The 14,930-nt window shown below is 33.3% G+C and overlaps 1 protein-coding gene and 1 pseudogene across 2 annotated transcripts; both read left to right on the forward strand.

Annotated features, from left to right (window-relative positions):
* The first annotated feature begins 1,775 nt into the window (after positions 1-1,775).
* LOC139876574 (pre-mRNA-processing factor 19-like) lies at positions 1,776-7,726 on the forward strand (annotated as a pseudogene).
* A 2,402-nt stretch (positions 7,727-10,128) lies between these two features.
* LOC139877089 (nuclear transport factor 2-like) lies at positions 10,129-14,645 on the forward strand. 2 transcript variants are annotated; one of them, XM_071864502.1, is made up of 10 exons: positions 10,129-10,210; positions 10,326-10,429; positions 10,533-10,667; positions 11,271-11,577; positions 11,746-12,005; positions 12,086-12,257; positions 12,815-12,936; positions 13,015-13,080; positions 13,784-13,865; positions 13,976-14,645. In XM_071864502.1, the coding sequence occupies exons 2-10, from the start codon at positions 10,391-10,393 to the stop codon at positions 14,179-14,181; spliced, it is 1,389 nt and encodes a 462-aa protein (XP_071720603.1). In that variant the 5' UTR covers positions 10,129-10,210; positions 10,326-10,390; the 3' UTR covers positions 14,182-14,645. The 2 variants fall into 2 exon arrangements, with proteins under 2 accessions (XP_071720603.1, XP_071720604.1); XM_071864503.1 differs by lacking the exon at positions 10,129-10,210 and having other exon boundaries at positions 10,248-10,429.
* Positions 14,646-14,930: the final 285 nt, after the last annotated feature.

Consider the following 14,930-nt stretch of genomic DNA (forward strand, 5'->3'; position numbering starts at 1 on the left):
CGTCCCGCATAACTGAAAAGGCAGAAACAGAAACAGGGTGTTACATATAACAAATAAATATTTTCTATATAAGAGTATATTATTTACAACTACCTCAATGCATCTAAGTATATATATTAAGATTATTCATATAAATATTTACATATAACAAATTGTTGATTTTTGATATATTATTAATCATATGTATATATAAAACTATATAAACATTAACTATATTAAATATATACAAATTAATTAAATATATAAAATATATAATTTATGATATAATATATAAATTTATTCGATTACGATTATATGTATTAATATACATATATGTATTAATATACATATGAATGATATAGGTTCGTGAATCCGAGGCCAACCTTACACTTGTTCACTGACGTCATATGTATTTTTACTACAAAATACAGTATTGTGAGTTTCATTTGCTCCATTTTAAATGCTTTTGCAATATATATATTTTTGGGACTGAGAATACATGCGCTTTTATAAATGTTTGACGAAATAGACACAAGTAATTGAAACTACATTCTATGGTTGAATGATCGAAGCCGAATATGCCCTTTTTGCTTGGTAACCTAAGAATTAGTAAACCAGTCTACTAATTGACGCGAATCCTAAAGATAGATCTATTGGGCCCAACAAACCCCATCCGTTGTAGCGGATGCTTTAATACTTCGATGTTTTTATCATGTCCGATGGATGTCCCGGAATGATGGGGACATTCTTATATGCATCTTGTTAATGTCGGTTACCAGGTGTTCAATCCATATGAATGATTTTTGTCTCTATGCATGGGACGTATATTTATGAGAAATGAAAATGAAAATCTTGTGGTCTATTAAAATGATGGAAATGATTATTTATGTTAAACTAATGAACTCACCAACCTTTTGGTTGACACTTTAAAGCATGTTTATTCTCAGGTATGAAAGAAATCTTCCGCTGTGCATTTGCTCATTTTAGAGATATTACTTGGAGTCATTCATGACATATTTCAAAAGACGTTGCATTCGAGTCGTTGAGTTCATCAAGATTATTATTAAGTTAATTATAGTTGGATATATTATGAAATGGTATGCATGCCGTCAACTTTCGATGAAATGAAAGTTTGTCTTTTAAAAACGAATGCAATGTTTGTAAAATGTATCATATAGAGGTCAAGTACCTCGCGATGTAACCAAATGTAATGTATTCGTCCAGATGGATTAGGACGGGTCTCTACAAATGGTAAATTCGGTCTTTAAAAAAAAGAAAAAACCAACGTGTATGAAAGGTGGACCCAACTATTTAGCGTTTTTTAAAAATCATCCGTTTTGCGAGTAGTTAGTTGCGTTGTGTTCGTAAAATTATTTCGAGTTGAACGGTATTGTTGGAAAAATTTAACTCGCGACGAACGAGAAGATATGACCCGTTGAAAATTTGAGTGGAGTTTATTTAAAATTTTTTGTGAGAATTTTGGTTTGACATTTTGCCCCTGGTTGGGGCCGATTTGTATTTTGATCAAAGTTGAAGGAACATTTTGAAAAATCGAATTTTAACATTAAAATGATGCTAGGAACAGTAAAAATATAGTTTCTATTGAATATATTTATAATTGATCAAAGTTGAAGGGTCATTTTGGAAAATTGAATTTTATTTAACATTAAAATGATGCTAGAAATAGTAAAAATGTAGTTTCTATTGAATATATTTATTATTATAATTATAATTGACTATTGACTATATATATATATATATTTTGGTATTTTGCAACATACTCCGTATATAACAGTATTGTATACGATATACGAATACTAAATATACGATTTAGGTATACAAATTAGGGCTTTGTTCCGTCTTTTTTACAAAATTGGTTGAGCGCGATATGTATCCTAAACTAAGCATTCATTCAAACTAGCTCACTTTCATCTCCACTGCGGCAACTGTCTACTGTAAACCCTAGATCATTACACCATGATTTGTTCAAGTTAGCATCCTTTTATCTACATATACTCGTATATATATCATACATACATCACTTATTGTCCGCTAATAATTGCTGTATATGATTTGTTTCGCCTATTTCTGTTCGATGCTTTTCTCACAGTTTCCGGCGAGGTACCGGAAGAACCTGTTATCTCTAAATCATCCGGTCTGCTCTTCGAGAAGCGATTGATTGAACGACACATTTTGGTAAAAAAAAAAAATTTTATTTTTTTTTGCTAGATGTTATGTTATTTATTATAATTATGTCTTACAGGTACATGAGTTTGAGATTTATTATTGCCAAATGAAAAATTGCACTGTTTTAACCTAAATATGTCTACGGGGACTTTTTCGGGTGTGATCATTTTAGAATTAGATACTTATGGTTGAGTTTATAACAAACACTTGGATATAGTTTGATGTATATGAGTACATATAACAAATATTAACGATTGAGTTTATGACAAACGCTTATGATCGAGTTTATGATAATTGCATTGTTTAGGTCTAAATATAGATATAGTTTATGTTATTATTGGTTGGGATGTAATTTTAAGTTTTTTTTTTTTTTTTTTTTTTCCATTTCCACTAGGACTATGAAAAGTGTCCTGTTACTGGGGAAACGTTAACGATGGAGGACCTTGTTCCAGTTAAAACCGGCAAGGTTTGATCTTGATGGACTTCAACTACGTTTCTAAAGTTTATATTATTGTTTGTCATTTATATTTGTATGTTTATGTTTATAGTTTTAATGGCTGTGAATGCAGGTGGTGAAGCCTAGACCTGTGCAGGCTGCAAGTATTCCCGGGATGCTTGGAATGTTCCAGAATGTATGTGTTTAATGTCGTTGGTGTATTACCTAGTTTGGTTCTGATGTTTTAACATGATATGTAATAAAAAATGTTAGCCATATTTACGTTGAAATAATGAAATTTTTATTATTTGATGCCAGGAATGGGATGCATTGTTGTTATCAGCTTTTGCATCGGAACAACAACTGCATACAACAAGGCAAGAGCTTAGTCACTGTTTATACCAGGTAATGCTAATAACTCATTTTGTTTATTTCTTAATGTTTTCTTGAGCTTTTAAAACTAGGATATATTACATATATCACAATACGTCACGTTCTTTAGTATAATTCCATTTTATGATGCAAGACATCACATTCATGCACTATGGTATACCATGTACAAATAGAAAGATACATATTTAATATACTTATTAGTGGTTAATATGACTCGTTCTTAATTATAGAACTATAAGGTTAGATCCAGATGCTTTTGTCCATGCTATGGGAGTGTGAAATTTTCTTAACACTGTTGTTTAGTTTTTTTTTTTTTTTTTTTTTTTTTTTTTTTTTTTTTTTTTGGTATTTTTACACACTCTGCAAATGGCACCCTTCAGAATTTTCAGAATTAAAAAAATGTACGCATGTGCATCTTTTTCAAAAATTATGTCAAGATGTGTTTGCTTGTTCTCCTGATTTTCATGTTAAATGTTTTGTATAGGTGAAATAAAGACATAACTTGACTGCCTGATATAAATCTCTATACATTCTCAAGCATTTTGACAGCTTCATCATGTTAACTACTCAAATTTCAACTTATAACTACTATTTTTAATGTTAACTACTTGGGAATTTTTATGTCATCCTTAGTTTATTTTTCTTTGTTGGTAGCATGATTCAGCATGTCGAGTAATCGCAAGATTAAAGAAAGAACTTGATGAAGCCAGAACATTGTTGGCACATTTAGAAACGCAAGCACCAGTGCCAGCCTGAACATCAAATTCTTCTACTTTAAGCAACGGGAAACGAGGTTTTATTTGCTTAACTTTTTAGCTTGTTACCTACTTTTTTTTTGTTTGCTCTTTGAGTACCCATATTTATTCAAATGTCTACTTTTGACAGCTGCTGAGGATAGCGAGGTGGGTCCCGACGGTAAGAAAATCCGGCCCGGAATATCAGCCAATATAATCACCGAACTAACGGAGTCCAATGTTGCACTTTCACAACAAAGGAAAAAACGACAGGTGTCCTTTTTACTTACAAATTACAATAGAACAAATTATATGCGCCCTTGGAATATCAAATTTATAATCACCATATTTATATTTGACATTCCTTTTTTCGTTTTCATTTTAGGTTTCTCCAACATTGGCTCCCTTGGATGATATTGTTAGGTATACCCAGCTTAACAGTTACCCTCTGCACAAAACCAATAAAGCTGGCATTTTGTCCATTGATGTTCATCAATCTAAGGTACACATTTTGTTTCAGACTTATGATTGCATTTTTCATCTTCTCTTTTAATTTTGTTAATTGGTAAATTGTTAAATGTATCCACATACTAGGGATTTAGGTGTTTATTAATGTAGGTTATTTACTTTAGTTTGTCAAATCAAATAAGATTGCAATCTAGTTATCATGCTCATAAAGTTATCTAATTATAGCATGGTTGTAATAGTCACCCGACTAGTTGGGAATTTGAAGTAGTCTTTACATTGGTTATGTACTTTTTATGACATTAATAAGTAATCTAATCCTCGTTTAAGGTCTAGGTTAACGATAACATAATAACATTTAGTTTTGTTACTACAGCCTTGATCTATTATTCTATTGTCAAAATTATATTTGTTGCTTGAGTTAATGTCTGTTTTGCCCTTAGGATATTATTGCTACTGGTGGAGTAGATACAAATGCTGTAGTCTTTAATCGATCATCAGGGGAGATCTTATCGACACTCAGCGGCCACTCTAAAAAGGTGTTTACTTTTTCACATTTACATTTACTATCATGTTTAGATGATAACTTATTTTGAAAATTTACATTTAATATATTTTAATTCATCTTGTTATTAGGTCACGAGTGTCAAATTTGTCGCTGATGGAGAGGTGGTTATTACTGGATCAGCTGATAAGGTAAGCTTATTCTTCTTATTCTATGTTAGTTTATGAATGTTCAAGTAAGTTACTTTAACCTTAATTAACAGTTAATTGTTGTTTGTTTTTCTTTTACTATTTAGAAAATGTAACTGAAAGCTATCAAGACAAAAACTAAGATGCTTAGTGTGTATTAAGGTTCTGTTTGTGGTTAAATTACTATATATGTGTGTGCAGACAGTCCGTCTATGGCAAGGGTCTGAAAATGGAAATTACGATTGCAGGAGTATCTTTAAAGATCATACAGCTGAGGTAATTAAGTCATCTTTGTGCTTGGAGTACAGAAATAAATAATACTCTGATTGCATTACATCGTTCTTTCATTTTCATAATTTTAGCATTTTATTTGTGTGCTTGTATCTGTCATATGTTTCCGGTTGTGTATATTATAATTATATATACTGTATCATATATTATCTGTTTAACCTTTTTTTCGTATATATAGGGATATAATGATAATATGGATTTGTTTCCAGGTGCAAGCTGTAACTGTTCATCCTACAAATAACTACTTTGTGACGGCTTCACTCGACAATTCATGGTGCTTTTATGATCTATCATCTGGCTTATGCCTTGCACAGGTTTTTTCACTACATGGAATGATATTAATATTCCAGTCTTAAATGGTAATGATTTTATTGACAAGTATTTTATTGCAGGTTGAAGATTCATCTTCATCTGATGGATATACATCTGCGGCATTTCATCCCGACGGGCTTCTTCTTGGAACAGGCACCTCTGGATCCGTAGTTAAAATCTGGGATATTAAGAGTCAGGTATTACAGAATTTTATTAGATTTCCCCGAGTACAAGTGTTCAAAATGGTCTGTGTTGTGCGTCATTTGGATACAAGGTTGCAAAAATCACTACTTGGGGAGTACTCAGATGTTGAACAAGTTTGACTTTGACCGACTTTTACTGATTTTTGACAAATTTTCAGAGTAATCCCGAGTTTTGGCCGAGTTTGACCGAGTACTCGCCGAGTTGCAAAAACCGAGTACTCGCGGAGTACTTCCGAGTTCTGCAACACTGGTTAGATATTGGTTAAATAGGTCCCGGTCAAAACGTGTATTGATTGATATAAGCGCAAATGCTATATAAATAAAAGATGCATTTTTTCTCTTATTAAAAGACGACTTTGGTCATTGTAAGCATTTTTATAAAGGTTTGCCGACTTTTGAAAATTTTAATTCATTTGACCTCATTTTCAGCGAATTCTCCACATTTGACTTGTTTGTCATTTGACAAGCTTTCGTATAAATGGTTCAAACTTTTAGTATCATATATTTAACATATATATATATTGCACATAAATATATCAAACATAAATATTTTAAATTTAAATATTTCAAACATATGTATAGGGCAAAAAATCCGAGTATAAAAAAAATTTAAAATTTTACCTAACTTTGACCGACTTTGATTAACTTCGACCCGACTTTTAGCGTTGACCCACTTATTAGACGCTTGTAGGCGTTAACCGATGCTGTTTACAACACTGTTTCTACCTTTGATAGGTATTCTTTCTTTTCACACGCATTTTTTGTGATTATTTGTAGGCAAATGTTCAAAGTTTTGATGAGCATGTTGGGGCAATTACTGCAATGTCCTTTTCAGAGAATGGTTACTTTCTTGCTGTAAGTTTTCATTTTTGAATTTAGCTCGTTGAAACTGTTGATTAGCTTTGTTTGTATTAATTGCTCGTCTGTTAGACTGCTGCTCAAGATGGTGTTAAGCTGTGGGATTTGCGTAAATTAAAGAACTTTAGGACTTTCTCCCCGTATGACGACAACACCCCGACACAAACTGGTAAGATATTAATCACTCATCAACGAATTATATCTGATACATTATTTTTAAAAACATATTTGATACATTATCTTTATAGGATTTAAAAGCTCTTACTTGTTGGACGTTTCAGTTTATGTGATTTATGTATCAAGTGAAAACCAGTGACATTTTGCCAGCTTTTTTAATACCAGTTTTCAAAAGACTAGAAATAGATTTTCACTTTTACTTCATTCTGTTCTTATCGAGTCACATGCGCTCTGTTTTGTAAGATTTAGTGTCTAAAGACATTGTGATTTATATGCTTTTCTTGTTTTACTTGCAGTGGAATTTGATCATAGTGGAAGTTACCTTGCGTTTGGAGGTTCAGACATAAGGTATCTCTTAGTCATTACTTCATATTTGTTTTTGTTGGAGGTGGCAATTCTAACTCAATTACATATAAACGGGGTCTTTGTGGGTTCTATGTTTTATCTCCTGCATGCATCAAATACAAATATAGGATCACCATATATCAACATATTTTTCTCTATTTGCAGAGTTTACCAAGTCGCTAGCATGAAGTCTGAATGGAACTGCATTAAAACGATCCCTGATTTATCTGGCACAGGTTTCATTCTATCGAAAACCTCTGCTGAGTTTTGTTTTTTTTGGAAAATATTATGTTGGTGACCTTTTATGTAATTTTCCAAATGCAGGTAAGGTAAACTCGGTACGATTTGGTCCCGATGCAAAATACCTAGCAGTTGGGTCAATGGATCGAAACCTGCGTTTATTTGGCTTGCCTGAAGAGGATGGTGCAATGGAATCTTGAAAACATTCTCTTGTTTTGGAGAGTTTTAGTAATTTCAGAGTAGGTCATTTCACATTATTCAGGTGTAGCATTTTAAAATGCACCTTCATGTTCATGTTCATGAGATTTGAATTTTGCAATTGTGCAAGGATCGAGTTGATGTTAAGACGATGCCTTTCTCTATTAACTTAACGTTATATCTATATCGGCGAATAACAATTAACAAATGTACACAAGCTCATAATCAAAATTATCTTTGAATGCATCCAAACATTTTAAGTTTTTTTTTTCTTCTTTTTTACATACGTAAATAGTAAACATAACATTTGTCTTGTTCACACTATGTGATGCATGTATGCGGCTTAATTAAGTTTTCTTGTGACAATGTGACATATACTGACAATTTTGATGATACGAGTAATATAAGTTATTACTCGTAAATGAATATGATTGTTTACTTTTTATATTGAATAATAACACTGTTGTAAAAGTCGTTTGATGCGTCAGTTTTGGGATTAACCCTCCAAAGAAGCTTAAATTGACTTTCGATGCTAAAAAGTCGGATCAAAGTCGGTCAATGCGGGCTTACTTGGGCTGAGTTGGGTCTGAGTCGTGCCAAAGTTGGTCAAAGTTTGATAGAAATTTTATATTTTTAAAAATTAGATTTTGTGCTTTATATGTATATTATATAAATATAAATATTTATATTTTATGTTTATCATATTTGTGTGAAATATTTATATGTTTAGTTTTGTTTAAAAGTCAACGTTGGTCAACAACTGACACATTCTTGTTTCGTCCCTGACTCGTCCCTCTAAATTCCCGAATCCCAAACGAATTGTCTTCGCAAAGTCCTAACTGATTCTTCTCTGACTCGCAAAAGTTACAACAATAATAATAATAGTCGATATTATTATATGACTATCTTACTGTTACTTCAGATAAATATAAGCGAATACTATCTCCGTTTCAAATTCATAAATTTATAGTTTAATATTTTTTAGATGTTTTAAATTAATTGTCAACTTTGAAGAATCAAGATTCAAGAAGGTACATTATCCTTTAGTGCTCCCCATAAATTAATATTAATAATATTTATAATTTGCCAATATACATTTTGAAATGAAGATAGTGCTCATTGCTATTATAAGTGAGTTACATAAGGGTATTTAGAAAGGAAAACATTGGTACATCTATGTAGCTTAATATTAGAATAGATAATGATGAAATAGAAATTTACCAAGATGGAACACGATTAAACATACTAAAATGTGGTTGCACGCTAATCTAATTTAAGTTATGCTACATTCAAATATATAATATGATATGATGTATGGTGTAATCAAATTCGGTTCGGCACCGGTATCAGTACAGGCACCGAAATGCAGAAATCGAAACAGGTATCGATTCTCTTATTCGGTTCGGTAATCGCGATTCTCACTTTTAGACGAATTCAATATTGATACCGTTCGATTCGGTACGGTTTCATACCGAATACTATCCTTAATTTGGTAATGTATAATTGATCAAGCATATATTAGATTCGAACGGTATGTTCCACGATGATCAACAAAGATGCAGGATTTAAGTGTCATTTGAGATGATGATCTCAGAAAGGATGGTTAAATGTATACCACTATCGTCGGGTTAGCCGGTAAATGATGGCTCATGGGGCTCTAGCCTTTATTGTTTAAGGAACGTGACCTGTTGCCGTACAAAGCTTGTAAGCAGTTAGAATACTGCAGTAAGTGGGATAGGTTGCTCAGTGATTCCAGTCTGACGAGTTTAGCATGAAAAAATGATGCCTTGTGTAAAATGTGTGTGTGTGTGTGTGTGTGTGTGTGTTTTGTTCCTTTACCTAGGGTTTGGTGCCTTATTTATAGTTGAACCCCTTTATCCTTTAGTGCCACGTAATAGGACAACGGGAACATCCTTTTTGTTGGGTTGTATGATTCGGTCGCAAAAGCTGATAAAGTGCAGGTGGTCCCTGACGCGATTCAGCAGTTGTCTGTACCAAGCGTCGTGCACCCTGCGCCACTATTTGCCAGCTATATTATGTTGAGATCGTGCACAACCATTTGTGTCGTCTTTTATCATCCTGTTGTCTTTGTATGACGCAACCTAGTTGCGCCCGAACAACGCTGACAAGTCAGGTAGCGCTGGTTAGGGCGTTACGCGACACGATACTTATATTAAGGAGAAACTGAGTGGCTAGACATAAAATAAGTACGTGCCAGGTTACGTGTGATGTGCATATACAGGATATGCGGGCATGCATATCGTGAATAATGAATGCATAAAAGATATTTTTATGTGTTAATATGAAGTTTATAGCTTTTACATAATGTATTATTTCTAAATTTTTTTTAACGAAACTCAAACTCTTATTTTTACGGGTCATTTAAACGTGTGATAGTGTGATAATGATTTTATTTTTATTTTTATTTTTTTTTGTTGTGGAAACATTAGAATTAGGACACATGGAGTAGCAAAGCAATTTATTCATTTTTCATAAAAATTGTACGCGTAATGTAAAAGTCCTTCCTAAATTTTACCAAAAAAATCATCAGCTAGTGAATCCCAATAACGCACGTGACCTCAATATATATATGATGATATGACATGACATGACGTGCCAACGTCCCAATTTATGTGACAGCCGCAAATCAACCAAAACCCTTTCTTCAACAACACATTTATTAAATTAAATTCAATCAGGTTCATATGAAATCTCTAAATAATTTCATATAAAATCTAAATCTAATTACTCAATCAACTTCATCTTCTATATTACTGTTATAATCTTCATCTTAATTTTGTTCTGTTCTATCAGATCTTCAGCAGCATTGCAGCAGATCTAGGGTTTTAATTTTAATTAGGGTTTTTTTTCTACTTCCGATGGCAACGCCGTTTCACTTGCCAGTTACTGCTGCTCAGGTATACATATTGCTTGCTATTCCTGTATCTATATACTATATGTGTTCATGTATGTAAGTGTATTATGTATAGAGTTGTAATTAGGGTTTTGATGTGAGTACAGGTTGGGACGTATTTCGTAGGGCATTATTATCAGGTGCTGCAAACGCAACCTGATTATGTTCATCAGTTTTATAGTGATAGAAGTACGTTGCTCCGTGTTGATGGCCATAACAGAGAGACTGCTACCTCAATGCTGGTATATATATTTCAGTTTTATAACAATCAGTACAGATTTTGTTTTATATTTGTGAAGTAATGTTGGTGCTTTTTAGGGTTTTAAATGTGTTGAGATTGTATCTTGTTTAGCTCGAGTTATAATGGCTCTAACTGTAGTTGTTCTTGAGGTTTTGGAGGCTTATGTTATGAAGATATGTGTGTATAACTTAGGTGTATATACATTGGGATTTTCAAATTTTGGCAGACTTTACCAAGGATGTTTGACTCATGGTCAACTATGGTTCCATTGTTGCTCCTGAATATAACTTTTAGCAGTATATATGTATGCAAACCGTTAGGACCAGGTGGCTAGAGCTTTCTTTATGAATGCCAGCCAAGTTATTTAGCTGGGCTTGAGCTAAGCCTAAATTTTTCGAGGTTTAATTCGTGTTCAGCTCTAGTGTTTAGTTTGGGTCTCTTGAACTCTGCTTTACTTGCAAAGAGTAGATACTAGGTGGGCTTTTAAGTTTGATGTGTAACTCCAGGGTATCTGGTTCTGAGTCTATATTGTATTTGTACCTGATACTAGTTTGTATTTTTGTCCTGTTTATGGTTCTTATGTTTTTCCTATTGTATATTGCAGCAAATTCATGCACTTGTCATGTCTCTCAATTACACGGGGATAGAAATTAAGACGGTGCACGCCCTCGAATCATGGGATCGAGGTGTTCTTGTATTGGTTGCAGGGTCAGTGCATATAAAAGATTTCAGTAGCAGAAGAAATTTTGTGCAAACTTTTTTTCTTGCGCCTCAAGAAAAAGGCTACTTTGTTCTGAATGACATCTTCCAGTTCATTGATGATCAGCCAATTCATCATCTTCCTGTTGCTTATATGACTCAAAACGATCTTGTATCCACTTTGAATACTTCAACTGGTATCCGGGAACAAGGTATTGTGGTTTTTTGTCTTGCAATGTTGTGTATGTATGAATTAATCTAATATGACATCAAAATGTGTACAACTAGCTAATGCAACACATTTGTACATGTGTACTTGAGGTTTTGTCTTCACTTTAGTATAACATTAATATTATTTGGTTGAAAATTGGCTTATACAGCATCAAGCTACATGGCGAGCGGTGATATGCAGGCCAGGGATTTTGTGCCAACTACCACCTTAGCAGAAAATGGTAATGTGAATGGCTACAGTTTCCAAGAGCAAAAGTTGCAAGCAACTGAACCCGAAAGCATTCATAAAGACAACTATGCTACTCAGACAAATGGTTCAGTCCCAAATTCAGTAAATGCACTACAAGACCATTCGACCCCAGTTGTGGAAGTTGTAGGAGAACCCCCAAAGCATACATATGCTTCTATTGTAAGTAATTCATCTCTGAAATAACATATTTTAATGTAATTGTCCTTAAAGTAATCTTATGTCACAATTGTTTCTGGAAGTTGCAAGTTGCTAAAGGTCATCCTGCACCATCAGTACCTAAAGAGCAGGCCATGTCAAAGAGTACGACTGCTTCAGATTTAAACCACGTGTATGATTCTTCTGCACAGCAGTCTACTGCTCCACCAACTGTTGAAAGATCTGGAGCTGAGACGATTGAGGATGATGATGAAGGTTACTTTCTATGATTTTCATCGCTGTTTATGAAGTGTTTTGATATAATGCTTGAAAATGAATATCTGATTAAGTCAGGTTAATAAAGTATTAGTGTTTCGATCACTGTCTTCGGTGGGATTGGGTAATGATGTTGTTGTATTACAATAAATATTACTTAATTTTGATTATCTCTTTAATTAGGAGTTATTAATCAGTTTCAAATTTAGTTTTAAAGCTGCTGCCACAATACTGATATGGAAAGATTAAATTAAAATTACATATATACCCATTTCAACCTAATCATCTGATTATAATTATTCAATATCACATGTGCAAAATTGCAAATGATAAACAACCCTTAGTCAGGTTATGCCAGTATGATGCTTTAAAAGCTATATTCTTGCAAGCACCTTTTCTTAATTATGATTCTGTAGGTGATGCGATTTCTCTCTCTTTTGTTTCCTTGTATGTCTGTTATAATGTTGTGTGAATCCTTCCTTCTACTGCTAGTACATAAGTGTATCTGAAACTTTTAACAGTCTTGTCGTTAATTTCTTTCTAATTGGCCTTACTAGGTGAGGCGATGTCTGTTTATGTGAAAAATGTGTCATCCACTACAACTGCTTTTGAAATTGAGGAAGAGTTCAAGAAATTCGGTAAGATCAAGCGAGATGGTGTTGCTATCAGAACCAGAAAGGTTAGTGCTTTTGACATCTTGAATGATATTTTTCACCCTTAAAAGACAATGATCAATATGTAACAATTATGGATGCAGGACCTTGATGTTTGTTATGCATTTGTTGAGTTTGAAGACATCTCCGGTGTTCACAATGCTATCAAGGTGTGAATTATGATATTTGTAATTATCACCATCAAAAATATCATATGGAAGGTTGTAAAAGTCGGGAGTTGGGGATGACTCGGTCGGGACCTTGGAGGGACGAGTTGGGGACGAGTCGGTCGATGACTAACGTTGACTTTTAGTAATAAATAAGTTAAGTAAAACATTAATAGTTCGAACATAGATATAAAATTTATTCTTTAAAAATATAAAAATTTTAACCTAAGTTTGACTTTGACTGACTTTGACCGACTCAGACCCGACTAAGACCGGACTCAGACCCGACTCGGCCGGACTTTGGTCAACTTTGGCCCGTTTTTTAGTGTTGACCGACTTGTAAGGTGTTTATGGGCGAGTCGGGACGGGCTAGTCCCCAAAACGACACGTCGGCCGACGTGTACAACAGTGATTATATGTTTTGTGATTTCTCTTATAGTAAATATTGTTCTTGTTTTTTGATATCAAATAAATTTTCTTCACTTGGGGTGTATTTATATTTATTTTTTTTTTTTTTTGAGTGGCAATGCATTTTTGTTAAGCCTCTAGTAAGGAATTAGAAGGCTAAAAAAACATAATAGGGTGTATTTATATGGTGTGGATGAAAATTTGAATTGTATATTTCATTATGTTGTCGGTTAGTATCTTGGGATATATATATATACATGCACGTTATATTGCTTGATAAAATACATGTATTATGTAGGCGTCTACTGTTGAGATTGGTGGACAGCAGGTATTCATTGAAGGAAGGCGAGCCAATAAAAACAATGTGTATCGAGCTGGAAGTATGTGTCTAACAACCCTATGTTTAATATCCGCTTCATGTATTAATAATTAATAATATTAATTAATATAAATATTAATATATCCACCTTACTGTATTCGGTTCATGTAGGGGGAAGAGGAAGAGGTAGTAGGGGTGGGTACCAAACAGATGGACGAGGCCGTTTTGGAGGCCGAAACTATAACCGAGCAAATGGCCATGACGGCAATGATCACCGTGAATTTAACCGATCAAGAGGCAACGGGCACTATCGTCAATCATCACGTCAAGACCGAACTTATTCCAACTCTCGAAATGGTCACAGTGCATCTGATTGAAGGAACATCATGTGTACGCCTCTGGTTCATCCCTATCATTATTTATAATCGTTAAAGAAAGCAAAAAATTTAATGATGTTTTTCTAGTTTGTGTTGGGTAGATGCATCTCGGTTTATTTACTTTGGGGTGCCTCAGTCAGTTAAAAATTTTGACCTACAGATATAGCGTTTATATTTGGATGCAGTGGTTTATGCAGTTTATGGTCTTTTACGTTACTTATATATTTGATATTGGTCGTTTAATGCATCTCGATTAGTATTTTGCAAGTTCACCAAAAGTTCAGAATGATATGTTTTACATATACATAACAGAAGAAAACGCATCGATCCTTGAACAAATGTTCAAAATTTTTTAGATTTTCGTAAGCGTTTTCTGCTGCTTCTAAAAGGAATTTGGCATATGCAGCTTGAACATTACTGAAACATGGCATGATTATATGTGAATAAAGTAGAACTTTATCAGTTCTTTATTGTCACCTTCAGATGAACAATAATTTATGTTTATTTCCATCAGGTCAAATGAATTATGTATGGTTTGTAAAAGTAAAACATTAACTAAATGAAATGGTTGAAATGTACAAAAGTGTAGTTGATCTGTATACATTACTCATTTTACTTTATGTTTGAGAGATTCTTAATTATTATACTATTGTACTAATTTGCAAATAGCACTTTTTATATTTATGAGCTTAACAATCTTTCTTAGAAGGTTTGCAATATCAGACACATTTGACCAGTTACATTACTAC

This window comes from Rutidosis leptorrhynchoides, chromosome 11 (assembly GCF_046630445.1).
Source record: "Rutidosis leptorrhynchoides isolate AG116_Rl617_1_P2 chromosome 11, CSIRO_AGI_Rlap_v1, whole genome shotgun sequence".
Classification (NCBI taxonomy): domain Eukaryota; kingdom Viridiplantae; phylum Streptophyta; class Magnoliopsida; order Asterales; family Asteraceae; genus Rutidosis; species Rutidosis leptorrhynchoides.

What these genes read in the sequence shown, in the direction of transcription:
- LOC139877089 (XM_071864502.1), top strand. Translation starts at nt 10,391, where the DNA reads ATGGCAACGCCGTTTCACTTGCCAGTTACTGCTGCTCAG. An exon ending in TGCCAGTTACTGCTGCTCAG is followed by an intron (nt 10,430 to 10,532) that starts GTATACATATTG and finishes ATGTGAGTACAG; the next exon opens with GTTGGGACGTATTTCGTAGG. An exon ending in AGACTGCTACCTCAATGCTG is followed by an intron (nt 10,668 to 11,270) that starts GTATATATATTT and finishes TGTATATTGCAG; the next exon opens with CAAATTCATGCACTTGTCAT.